Source organism: Anoplophora glabripennis, unplaced genomic scaffold, assembly GCF_000390285.2.
Source record: "Anoplophora glabripennis isolate ALB-LARVAE unplaced genomic scaffold, Agla_2.0 scaffold695, whole genome shotgun sequence".
Lineage (NCBI taxonomy): Eukaryota > Metazoa > Arthropoda > Insecta > Coleoptera > Cerambycidae > Anoplophora > Anoplophora glabripennis.
The window spans coordinates 33,787-47,403 of NW_019416777.1; the positions used below are offsets into that span (position 1 = coordinate 33,787).

A 13,617-nucleotide genomic window follows, 5' to 3' on the forward strand; every position below is an offset into this window, starting at 1 on the left:
GAGATCAGATCAGAGATACTGGTAATAATATGCTGACAATTTACAAGGTTTCGAGCATAGAAAACAGAGAAAACTTATGACGATTTCGATTTACATGAACTTTTGCACTGAGTGCGCACTGTAAACAACTTCTGCCTTCGATTTNGCCAATAGCGCCACGCGGACGCAGTTGACGCACGAGCGAAGCGAGTGCGGAAAGCGCCCAAGTGGCGCTATGGCAACTTTTCCGAACGAGTTGCACATACTATTTTCTATCACAAGTGCGAGTCGTTATGGGACCTATAGCATAGGGGGTTAGGTGCACGGAAAGTGCTAGACAGTACAACAGCGTGTTGTTATTTTCATAATAAATCACGCTGTTGTACTATCTAGCACTTTCCGTGCATCTAACCCCCTACACTATAGGTCCCATAGCGAGCGCGCGTGATAGAAAATATTTAAATGCTTATATGTTCGCTCGGAGAACTAGTTGTTTAAATTTAAAGTATTTTAAGGAGTACAATAGTATACCATTTCAGGAGCAGTTCCCATGCAATTGGAAACCAGCTGTTTGTACTATGCAGTAATTTTAACTTAAAACACGAAGGTAAAATAACCAAAAAGCTAAGCTACTTTTTTAAATTTGCCTAAATTCAAAGGTTATTTGTTAGCACATTTTTTCCCAAATAGAATAGATGTAAGTCAGGTTAGGTTATGTTACATGAGGCCAAGCGAACTTGGTATAATACCTAAATATTTATATTTTCATAGTTACATTAAATTAAATTATGACGAATTATGTTGGCCGCGTTTAAGGAGCGGACTTTAGGAGTATTCTATCTGGAATTCTGGGGAAAAAAACTTGTTACAGGTTAACACAATAAAGAGCAATGAGTCACATGCAGAGATCAGATCAGAGATACTGGTAATAATATGCTGACAATTTACAAGGTTTCGAGCATAGAAAACAGAGAAAACTTATGACGATTTCGATTTACATGAACTTTTGCACTGAGTGCGCACTGTAAACAACTTCTGCCTTCGATTTATTTTTTGAGTGCACACTTTGCCTATCGAATGTGTTCGATTTACAAGTTAGTTCGCACCGAATTTGGCGAGAATGCAAATTTTCTTGCATTGACGAAATAGTCAGTTCAATAGTGCAGTGCAAGTTAAAAATGGCGGTAGTAGAAGATCTTTTAAATATATTGCTTCTAGATAATGTATTTTCTTCTTCAGAGAGTTCATCTGAAGAATATGTTATTAATAATTCTAGAGAGCAAATAAAAGTAAATAATTTTACGGTACACCAATATCCGGAAGATGTGGTAAATAAATAATTAGACTTACTTAACTACTGTTTGTATGTACCAATTGGTTTTGTTTTTAGTTAAAAAAAAATAAAAAATAGATTTAATAGGGAAACCACAAAACATATAATACAGGAGGGAAACTTTGTATACATTTTATTTGATGATTTTGAAAAATCAGTGTTTTACCCAAATAAAAAATTTGGAAAAGAGACTATATCAGCTGAAAAGCACATTCTTGCGTTTTTATGGTAGTATACAAATTGATACCTATATATGAACACAAAAAAGCGTTAACGATTACCAAGAATCAATTCTTGAACGATTACGAAGTCAGAAGTCATACAAACAGAGGTTATGAAATGAGCACGAGCACTAGAATTTGATGCGTGTTCGATTTAATTGCATGCTCAGAGTGTCTCGGGCAAAACTTTGTAGCACTCGTAGCGAACTTTACGTCATAGCAGTGCGCACTACACGTTCATAATGCATATAAATCGAAATCGTCATTAATATTAATACCACTGTGATTAACACCATAGATAAAAGATATTAACACTATATTTTCTATGGCTTTCGAGGTTATGTTGTTTGTTTATAAACGATCAGAAAGCATGATTTGTGCATTTTGTTTATAAATTTATACATTTTCCAATATTCTAAATGGAATTTTTCACAGAAGAAAAGACTTGTAAGTACTGTTTTCAGAATTTAGAAATTTGTTTTGGTGAAGGGTTGGAATGTACAGAATGTAGAAATTTTGTACACATTAGATGTCTCAAAAGAGGCTCAGTGCCTGGTGGATTAAAAGGGGACCTTTTTTTCACATTTATTTGTAGTGAATGTTCATCCTCAGGAAGCGAAACTTTTTCAAGGAACAAATTATCTTGGTAAGTCATATAAACGGAACCAGTCCTTTCCTGCAACTTTTATCTTTTAGGTTACAAATTGTAATTTTAGTTTTGTATCATTTGCAAACAAAAAGTCCAGGATTGGCAAGAAAAGGATTTTTTCATTGGAGAAACCATGTAGCGACATTTATAGATAGGAATTGGGAGATCCTGTTTCCAAGTGATATTAAAAAGAAGAAGAAATGGACAGGCACTATCGCTGGCACGTTGTCACATTTCAGTTCATATATTTTTTTGTCGGGAACTTCAACTTTTAATGAACCAGCATGGTGGACTTTAATGTACCCTAAACTCAGCCCTTTAGTCACATCACATCTATGTAAGATCGATAATACCTTTATAATTTTTTAATTTTCAATTAACTTTAATAAAAGCGTGCATTTTCTAATAGTGTCTACATACTTTTATCTTAAATTGGTTTAAAGACATCACCTTGTCATTCCAATATTTTACATTGTTTTAGATACATTAATGAACTTGGAAAAACAAAAGGGGAAAATGAAAAATGAGAAAATATCAGTACCTGATGCAGAAATGTTTCAGGGTATTTTATCAACATATATTAAAGATGATGATCTAATTCAATCCTTTAATATTAGCAATATGCATAGTGCTGATGGAAAAGAAGATATTACATTACTTACCGACTTTAAGAAGGTAGCACAATATTAAGATATTAATTCAACAAATTGATAATTCATTTTCAGAACACTAAACAGAAGGCAGGGAGTGGAAATAAAAGAAAAATCAATTTACCAAGTATAGGAAATACATCTAAAAAGTATGTTTTATTTAAACGTTATTATTTTGTAAGTTTTGTGCAGCTTTTATATTTTAAACTATGCTTTTAGGTTGATGAAATTAGCAAGTTCTTCAGCAACTTCTTCTTCGACTGACGAACTAACAACAGATTTCGATATCACAGATTTCCAGGAACAATCACAATCACAAAATGTAGTTCATAAGAGCGAACCCGAGAAAAGAACAAACTGCGTCAAACTGCTAGATCCGTATTGCCATTATAATACGTCAATAAATAGTAAGTATGTAAAACAAAGAAATGTTTTAACATCTAACTGTTTTTAACTAATTAGATATATCTCGCATAAAGGGGCAAAGGATGCAGTTTAAACTAACGGGAGGCATAAGGAAAGAACAAATTTTATCTCCTTATAGTGCGTTATATCTCAAGCCTTTCATTCAAAGAGACACAGAAACTACTCCCTTGTGGTTACAGTTAATGGCAGAATTGCAAATTGTAGCCAATCGAAAAAATGGTAATTACGAACTACCTCCTAGAGCTCCGATAGATTATTCATATGTTCAGCCAGAACATATTCCAGCGATAAACAGTCTTTGTAATCAGTTTTTTTGGCCAGGAATAGATCGTAAGTATCAGTTCATTTAGGGGATGATTTCTGGTTCCACAGAGAAAACTTTCAAAATGCAAATTTTAATAAAATTTACAACATAATTTGTTTTCAATGTACAAGCAGATGAAATAAAAATATATATCATATTTTATTATTTATTTTTTAGGATGGCAGTTGGTCAATAATTTTGTGTTTGAAGTCATTTATCTGCTTTATGAACAATTTTTCTATACTGAGCATAGCTAAACATTTAACACATCTTGCGTCACTATTTCTTATCCTTTCAATGTTGAAGAACAAAGCTCGCTGTCAACTATTATCATAGGGAGGTACACAATACAAATCTCAACTTTGAGCTCTGAGCACAGTTTAAAAGTTCTTAAAAGGGTCATTTTTATGCATAATTTTCAGTGTAGCCAGTCTTTTGACAAGAGTTTTAGAAAATCTAAACAAGTTAGAAACAATATCTCTTCACTGTTCCAGTTGTACAAGTTTTCTCCAGAGTATAAGACAGTTTACAAACTAACAGAATCGGGAAAAAAGCATATTTTTACTTATGTTTCTCATTACATTTTCTGAACTTCACACGCCTGTTGAATATACAGAAAATCGTGTATGTTACTAAAAACTTAATCACACTCTGTAGAATGCCTTTATGAAATTATTAACACATGAATTAATCACAATTATTGCGTATTTTTTACAAAATTCTCCACAAAACGGGAAAGGTACATTCTGTTGTTTACATAGTTGCCCATGCTTTCTGTGATCTTTCCCTGCGAAAAATTAAAGGAATACTCGTATTTCAACATTTTTATAGTTTAGATGGATGTTCTTGTTCTTCTTGTATATAAAATGTCAGCCTTAACAGTTAAATTTTTGCCAATGTCTAGTGATACATAGAATCTTTATTATCTTATATTGATGAATGAAATGAAGTTGCACTAGATTAATGATTTATTTAATTTGAAGTAAATATATGCCGAGTTGGCATACAGATATGTTAATCAGTAGTGGAGATACGGGTTTGGTACATCTCAGAATTTCAACATCACTGAAAACTTGAATAAATTGAAAATAACTAAAACTGTAAAACTATCCATGAGATTTTTTGTTCTTAGAATAGGGATGTTAAATAATGTACGTCATAAGTTTCAACAATCATCGGTGTTTCTTTTAACTGTACAGGGTGATTCACTATATTTTGACCCCTCCTTTAACTTTTTTGTTTTAAGAGTTATAAAAAAAATGTGAAATATAAATTTTGCACGATTTTCTATGAATTTTTCGAAAATAATAGAAAAACAATTGAAGTCCAAACAAAATGGCCGCTGATGTTAACATTGTTAATTTAAATAGAACACCCTGTATATTTTTACATATTTGGATAGAACGTTCCCTGTCGAGCACAGTCATTTGGGGTTTGTTGGGTCTATCTCTAACAATAAGCGAGCTACTATTAAAAAACGAAAAGGTTTTATTGTTAGAGATGGACCCAACAAACCTTATACAACTATGCTCGACAGGGAACGTTCTATCCAAATATGTAAAAATATACAGGGTGTTCCATTTAAATTAACAATGTGGCATCAGCGGCCATATTGTTTGGACTTCATTTGTTTTTCAAATATCATTTTCGAAAAATTTATAAAAAATCATGCAACTTTTGTATTTCACATTTTTTTTATAACTCTTAAAATAAAAAAGTTAGAGGGGGGGCAAAATATAGTGAATCACCCTGTACCTTCAGGAAATTCTGCAATTATATGGCAGTGATTTTTTTTTTGAAATTGTGACATTTTGTTATTGGCTCTTGTATTTTTTACTCTATTTTAAAGATATTAAATTTTTTAAATGCCAGCTAGGTAATATCTTGCAAAAATAAAAAAATATGGGTCAAGTCTTGCCATATTATTTTACTTTATGGTAATATCTTACAAGGTGTCGTATATCTCATTGCAAACAGACGAGAAGGAAGTTGTGTTCTCAGTCCCACTATATAAATGAAATCACAATTCTTCTTGATCACGTGACCAAATTTAAATTTTTACATATACTTAAGCATCTATAATTAATTTATAGCAATAAAGAAATTAATTATTTTACCACTGTTGTTGTCGATTATAGACTACAAATTTATGCAGTTATAAAAGATATAAAATTTTTATGCAAGTTTCATTGATCTGCGCAAACATCTTAGATATTTGAGAAAATGTGATAGTTTTTCAACACCTTGCATCTCAAAAACGGAAAGCTGCGCCAGTTCTTGTAAAACTTTTTGCTACAAAATACATATTTATTCTGCCACCTGGCGGTTTTCCGATTAATACTGGCAACGCCTTGTAAGTTCACAAATACATTTTTTTTTATCGATAGATTCAAACAGGTTTATTTGTCAAAAAATTTTAATTTTTCTTAAAAGTTACAATGTATGAAGAAAATAGAAAATATGTAGAATGCTAGTATTAAAATTTAAATAGAAACTAAAGAAAATTGAGTTGCTAAATAGAAAAAAATAATAATTTCAATTAGTGGTGCACCAGGGGGAGGATGAAGTACTGTGGGCTCCCCATGGTCTTTGAAGCTGCCAGGAAAATAATTTATTTCCAATTCAACATGAAAAATGTTATCTTTTGGTTGTTATAAAAGACTTCGTCTCTCTTTTACATTTTCGTTCCACAAACCTTTTCTGGCTATGATACTGTATGTATGTATGTATGTCTGAGGGTGGTGGAATTGTTTTTCCACCGCAGCACTTAGGCCTTATTAGGCCCCTTGTACACCCTCCTTCATTACTCGAGTACTTTTCTTCAAACCATCCTATTTACTACACGGGTGGCTTGGTGGCAAAGTCTCGTACAGTTTATGTATGATAGCATGGTCCTGAGTTACAGAGATTTTCTTTGCTTTGTTCTCATTACCATTTATCGGGGACCACAGGCATGCGGCAAATGTTGGGCAACCCAGGTCTCTGGTAGGCTGCCACAGCCACGTCCCCGAGCCTGCCTTAGGTCACTCATCCAAATTCCAGCCTGTGTCCGTGATGCTTGCCTCGGCAGATCGAAATCCGCCGACCAAGACACCTGGCTAGGCGGTCCCCGGCTACGATACTGATTTAATATTGAATATTTTCAGTTACAGAAACATTACAGTATCCAGATTTCAGTTGTGTTGTACTATATAAAAGACTCATAATAGGGTTTGCATTCCTTGTACCCGATGTAAAACATACCGAAAATTATATATCTTTCGTATTCACTAGACCAAATTGGAGAAATTGTGGTATTGCTACTTTTATGGTATATCATTTAATTCAAGTAAGTTCATTTAACATATGCAAAAATCTTAAAATTCTTTGTTGTTTTTAATATTTTAATAGTTAAAATAACAATTAAAACTTAAAGTTTCATTATAAATTCTATTAATTTTAGACAAGCCTAGGGAAGGACATTACACTACATGTATCAATAAACAATCCGGCACTCTTCCTATATCAAAAATTTGGATTTAAAGTTGAAAATGTGGAACTGGATTTTTATGACAAATATTTTCGGAATGATGTAAATGATTCGAAACATGCATTCTTCTGTAGATTAGAGAGGTAGAATTGTGATGCTGTTCTAATAAATTTGTTTTTGTTAAATTGTTTTTTATTTCTTATACAGGGTGTCTCGAAATTAGGGGGCAATATTTCTACGGGGTATTCTATGTCGAAAAAGATTACTTTTTCTTTATATAAGCGTGGGTCCAAAAATTCTTCCTAAGGAAGTTATAGCCACTTAAAGGGGCCACTATGATGATGTTTTTTTGTAAATAACTCCGAAACCAGTAGGGATAAATTTATAAAATTTAGTAACTAGCTGAACTCTTACTACTAAAACAAAATGTACAAATTTTCAGCATATACGTTCCGACAGGGGGGAGGGGGTAAAATTTGCCATAACTTTTTTGTGCTTTGACTTGGCTGAAAAGTTCTAATTGGTAGAATGTTCAATTTTTGTGTAAAATCCGTTTAAAAATAATGTTACATGTGTCACTGAGAGTCGAAATTGTCAATATTTTTTATCGTCGCAGGTTTTGAATATCAAAAACGTGTTTGGCGTAATTTGCATTGACAGTTCAGTTATTTACTTTTTGCGAATTATTATCAGTCGAAAATGCAACATTTTAGGAATGTAGGCCACAGGCAATAAGGCGCACAAATTAAAATGGATTTGCAATAAATGTGTGGACAGGAATTTTAGGGGACCAGCTACTTGGACTAATTCAGTTTCCCGTTTGTCTGAATGCAGAAGGATACTTAAACTTTCTGCAAAATGATGTAAGAGAACTATTGGATGATATTCCGTTAAACGTACGCTTAACGTTACACTATCAACAAGACAGGGCACCTCACTTTACCCATAATGTCATGAATTGGTTAAACGATCATTTTCCTGGCAGGTGGATAGGTAGAGGTGACCCCATTCCATGGCCACCTCGATCTCTAGACCTAAATTCTCTAGATTACTTTTTGTGGAGTAGGATGAAGGCTGTAGTTTACGCTACAGTAAATCCTGTGGAAGAATTACAGAGGATTCATTTGGCTGTGAATCAAATCAGATAAAATAATTTTGACATTTTGAGGTCTCCGCAGGCAATTCGACATCGAGCTGAAAAATGTATTCAGCAAAATGGAAATCTTTTTGAGCATTTGCTATAAAAATTACTATTGAGATAAAGATAAGTTTTATTAATAGTGTGGTTTTCATTTATTTTTATTAGTTTATTGTACATATTACTATTTAATAATTTCAATTGTTTTTTTTTACTTTGTCAAATAATAATTTACTAAAAATAATAAATCTCTGTGAAAATAACAATTCGAAAAAAGTAAATAACTGAACTATTAATGCAAATGACGCCAAACGCGTTTTTGTTCTTGACAACCCGCTACGATAGAAAATATTGACAATTTCGATTCCCGGATACACATGTAACATTATTTTTAAACGGATTTTACACAAAAATGGAACATTCTACCATTATGGATCAAGAGTATCTTTTTTACTAGAAAACCCTGAAATTTCATCCTTTTCAGTCAAAAGCCAAAGCACAAAAAAGTTATGGCAAATTTTCCCCCCCTCCCCCTGTGTTGGAACGTATGTGATGAAAATTTGTAAATTTCGTTTTAGTAGCGGACTGACCTCGTAAGGGTTAAGATCGTTACCAAATTTCATAAATTTATCTCAACTGGTTTCGGAGTTATTTAGAAAAAACCATCATCAGAATGGCCCCTTTAAGTGGCTATAACTTCCTTAAGAAGAACTTTTGAACCCACGGTTATATAAAGAAAAAGTAATCTTTTTCGATATAGAACACCCCATAGAAATATTGCTCCCTAATTTCGGGACACCCTGTATATTGAGGATGTCATTAATTCCTTTAAATATTTTGGAGCAAATGAAAGAGTGAAGTAAAATAATACTTTTTATTAGAGGCACTTTATTGGTTACAGGTTACACATACTTTGTGAAACGGGTCCAAAAGGGTTTGCACTATCTGTAGGCTAATTTTGTCATTATACAGGGTAAGACAAACTTTAAGGAGTGATTCTTTAAGTGATTTTAAGCCAAAAAAGTTATATTGCCATAAATTTCGAGATACCGACTAAAATATCTCTAGAGATATAGAATGATGAAGTTTACAATTATGATTGTGGCAGAAATACTCATTGAAAACTTAAAAAATTCAACACCACTGGGTATTTTGAAAATTCAGTCTCGACCTGTAACTCCTTGTGGTGTTTGCAGAAAAAAAAGATATCTCATTATATTCGAAATACTAATCATTTTTCTTTTTATTTATTTTTCAATAAACATCAAGATCATCAGATTTTTTTATAGAAATAAAATTTAAATTACAAACTAATTTAGACATATCCAAAAAAAAATCACTGGTGTAAAATTTTGTACCTTTGTTAAAAAGGTAGCAAGGGGTTCGCTTGGAAAATAAAATTGTGCCATAGTTTCTCGAATTTTTCAATTGCAATTGTATCGAAAGATTTTTTTTTTCAAATAAAATAAAATCACTCAAAGAATCATCTTGATCACTTACTGATTATGAAATTCATAAAAATATAGCCATAAGTGTTTATTTAACGAATTTTCGCAGAATTTGCTTTCTGAACACAAGTATATGTTTAAATACATGTTATAATGAATTATTATAGCTACGATCAGTACAAAATAAGAAAACTACAAGATAAGCTCCCTGTGTATATGATATGTATTATAACTGCATATATTTTTGTCTTGGAAACATTTACGGTGGATCCAGACCCAATATACAGGGTGTTAATTAAATATGTACCTACAATAATTTCAAGACGATTATTTGAGTGATTTTAAGACTAAAAGTTCATATAAACATTGGTCCACAGATGCTTCGTTTTGAAGATACAGGGTGTTAAAACTTTTGTAAAAAAATTGCCATTTCATAAATATCTTGGCAGTGTTATTTGTAGTGATAAAGGGGCTAATTTAATCTTAACTTGATTAGATTTATTAAGTCCAGTGGTGTCCCGAGCGGTACCTTAAGGAATATTTTTGACAAAAAAAATGTATGCCACTGACTTTTTTATAATTTTTATATATTTTTTGAATTAAGCAACTAAAAATACAACTCTTTTGTCTCTTGAATGTTTTTCATATCTTGATTAATTTTTGTAAAAAAATAAAATCCACTAATTGCATATCCCTGGACACAAGAAACATGGGGAAAAGTTTCTTATGGAAATTATAATTTTTTATTAATAACATGTAACATGTAAAGGGTATTTAAGATATTTACAAAATAGCAATTTTTTTACAAAAGCTTAACACCCTGTATCTTGAAAAGGAAGCATCTGCGGACCAATATTTATATGAACTTTTTGTCTTAAAATCACTCAAATAATCGTCTGTTGAATTTACTGTACATACTTAATTAACACCCTGTGTATTGACAGTTTTTATATACTTGTAACTATTGGCGGTAACCTATCTAAACTATTATTTTAATGTTTTCCAAGTATTGCTGATACACTTATGAATAAATGGTAATTTTTAGTATTTTGTATCAAGGTTAGTCCATTTTTCTTTAAGATTCAATTTCATCCTCAATAGTTAGTAGAATGTTGCGATTCGTTTTTATATCAACACCAGAGTTAATCTCTTTAGCTTACAATATCATATTTAATTAATTAAATTTAATAAAGAAAATATTAACTAACCTTGTCAAAATTTCAAATAAAAAAAATAAAAGAATTGTTCCGACTCTTTTTAATAAACATTTTAATACTTTCTTCAAAGCAACAGTTAGGTACCCTGTATATTCAACTTGTTTCGAAATATTGCATCGTCTCATGTCTTGAAAAGCAAATTATTTTACAATCAGTCAATTGAGGATACCAAAAATGTGCATTTTAAAAAAATTGCGATCGATAATCTAAAAGAAACACTGCTATATCCATGACATCCAAAAATATATTCAGAACAAGAATAAATTGAATAATTATTTCGAGTCAAGAAAATCTGATCTATAGATAGTTAGATATGGCAAATATCAAGTAATAAAAAATGCTACAAACATGGATACCAGAAGGGAGAGGATGTATCAAATGAATGGAAAAAAATTAATGCACTACATATACCAAATTAATCAACTGATGTGGACATGCGTTACAAGCTACAAAAACTTTTTAAGAAATAAATCAGAATTTATTTTTTGTACAAAAACTTCAAAATAACTATTTTTTGATTTGTTACATTTAAAGATTGTTCACTTATTTTAAGGAACTATAAATAAAACATTATTCTGAACTTGTTAATCTTATGTCATGTAAGAAGCTTGAAAACATAACTGTCAATATACATTTATATAGTAACAAGGTAAAAATGAAATATTATTTAGGTAACTAATAATAGTACTGACAAATAACTAATAACCAAACCAATATTTTGTGGAATAAATAACCGGATGCAAAATAATTCTTTTTTCCTTACATTTTGCATATTTAGCATTTAACAGTTTGCTTCTGGCGTCTTTATATAAAAATATAAATCAACTTCTTTTTCTTTCAAAACTGATAAAAACCAATTTTGATATAAAATTTTTGCCTTATACAGGGTGTACAGTAAAGAATGTGACGTACTTCAAGAGTAGTATAAACCGACTTAGAACAAGTTAATTTCGTAGAACTTTGCTTTCTCAAAAAGTTATGGGCCCTCAAAAAAAATTTTTTTAATTTCATTTTTTCAAGATGTCTGTTATAGTTTTTTTTTGGGCAGTATGAATATGACTATTTTTTTATCTAAAACACACAAGACGCTTAACTTTTCAAGGAAGCAAAGCTGTACTAAGCCAACTTGATTCCCATTGGTTTATTTTGTCCAAAGTCTCAAAGCTCTTGAAGTCTATCACATTCTTTACTAGATACCAAGCATAACATTAACATATATACATTAATTGGATTTGGTTTTGATTCATTTGGCCAAACATCTTAAATGCGTCTTCTTTTTGTGTTTGACGGTGTAATGGTAACAGGGCTTGATTTTCCACTAGAGCCCGAATCATCATTTGGTTTCAAACTACCTCTTGTTGGTCTCTTTGTTGGTTTGGGAGTATCTTCATTTTTATTTTTTGCACCTTTATTGTCATCTTTTGGTGTTACATTTGAGTTTCGTCCCTTAATCGATAGTTTATTTTTTTCTGGCTCCTTTTTTATTTCTTTCTTTGCAACTGTTGGAGTTTTATTATTATCCTTTCCTTCCTTACTATCTCTCCTTTCTTTTTGATTTCTTACTGGTGTTTTTTCTTCTTTTTTTAATTCTTTTACGAGCTTCGGTGTCTCCTTGTCTCCTTTCTGTACTTGACTTTTAGATTTTTCCTCATCCTTTTTATTTATTAAACTACCAAAATCAGATTCTGGTAGATTAAATTCACGTTCACTGTTTGGAAAAGGTATAGATTCACTTTCATCAAGGACCTCGAGATTGTACATTGTTTCTAAATGTGCCCAAATTTTCTCCGGATCAACGTCTTTATGCAAACTTTCTGTAAATTTGTCACATATAAATGCCATCTGAAAATATTTGTTCACACCTAAAAAAAAACTCAAAAATTTAAATAATTAAAAAACTGATCTGCAGAATGACGACAAATTTTTATTTGTCGTAATTATTTTTAATTATTACCTATACTAATACCCGACTTTATATTCACACTTTTGATGATGCATTTGTGCAGTAACTAATTTACATTCCTAACATATCAAGTTCTGTAAACAATATAATTTTACATTTCTGATTCAGCTACACTATAAATATAATTTGAATTACTGTTTAAAAAGAATGCGAATATACTATATAGTTTATATTTGGTTATGTTCATAAAAATGATAACCTTGCTACTTACCTACAGGTTTATGTCCAACCATAGCATCTAGTAATTGTCCTTCGTTAACAACATTCCATTCAATATCCTCCATTCCAACAAATTATACGTAATAATCAAATTTATTCATATAAACAAATTTTCAACAAATAAAAACAAAATGTCAATGTCAAACTGTCAAACAGTTGACGCAGTGTTGCCACCACAGATTACTAACAGAAAACAGAAGTGTCACGACCTGCCACGACAAAACATAATTATAAATTATAAGTTGCCACCACCACAGCATAAATAACACCTTAGCAAAGCGCATCCCAGGCTGCTTAGCCGCACTACCCTACCCAACCATACCACACAGAAACATGACACACCACCCCCGGGGTTTACACAGACGAGCCGGCGAAGCAAGAAGAGCGCCAGAAGAAAGGGCCCTAGCCGGCGGGGCCCAGCCACGACAAAAGGAGGTCCCACAAAGCGCCTACACCGGTCGCATTTGCGGTCGGGGTAGACGACGGATGGGGCCCACCTACGAAGGCTGTCCAGGCCTACACGAGATGAGGCAGGATAAAGAGGGATAATCCCCCTCGATCCCAAATCATTGAGGCCAATTTCTAGCCATAGAATAATGGC

The 13,617-nt window shown here is 32.0% G+C and overlaps 2 protein-coding genes across 3 annotated transcripts; one reads left to right on the forward strand and one right to left on the reverse strand.

The window, feature by feature from the left end:
- The first annotated feature begins 1,839 nt into the window (after positions 1-1,839).
- Positions 1,840-7,210, forward strand: LOC108913481 (cysteine-rich protein 2-binding protein). 2 transcript variants are annotated; one of them, XM_018719036.1, is made up of 9 exons: positions 1,840-1,980; positions 2,129-2,179; positions 2,250-2,519; positions 2,664-2,857; positions 2,908-2,981; positions 3,052-3,239; positions 3,295-3,588; positions 6,709-6,890; positions 7,005-7,210. In XM_018719036.1, the coding sequence occupies exons 1-9, from the start codon at positions 1,953-1,955 to the stop codon at positions 7,176-7,178; spliced, it is 1,455 nt and encodes a 484-aa protein (XP_018574552.1). In that variant the 5' UTR covers positions 1,840-1,952; the 3' UTR covers positions 7,179-7,210. The 2 variants fall into 2 exon arrangements, with proteins under 2 accessions (XP_018574552.1, XP_018574551.1); XM_018719035.1 differs by having other exon boundaries at positions 1,840-2,179; positions 2,230-2,519.
- Positions 7,211-11,647: 4,437 nt separating this feature from the next.
- Positions 11,648-13,164, reverse strand: LOC108913480 (MRG/MORF4L-binding protein). Its single transcript, XM_018719034.1, has 2 exons — positions 13,009-13,164; positions 11,648-12,696 (listed from the first exon to the last, which is right to left on the reverse strand). Exons 1-2 carry the CDS (start codon positions 13,079-13,081, stop codon positions 12,095-12,097), a joined length of 675 nt encoding a protein of 224 aa, XP_018574550.1. The 5' UTR covers positions 13,082-13,164; the 3' UTR covers positions 11,648-12,094.
- Between the last annotated feature and the right edge of the window lie 453 nt (positions 13,165-13,617).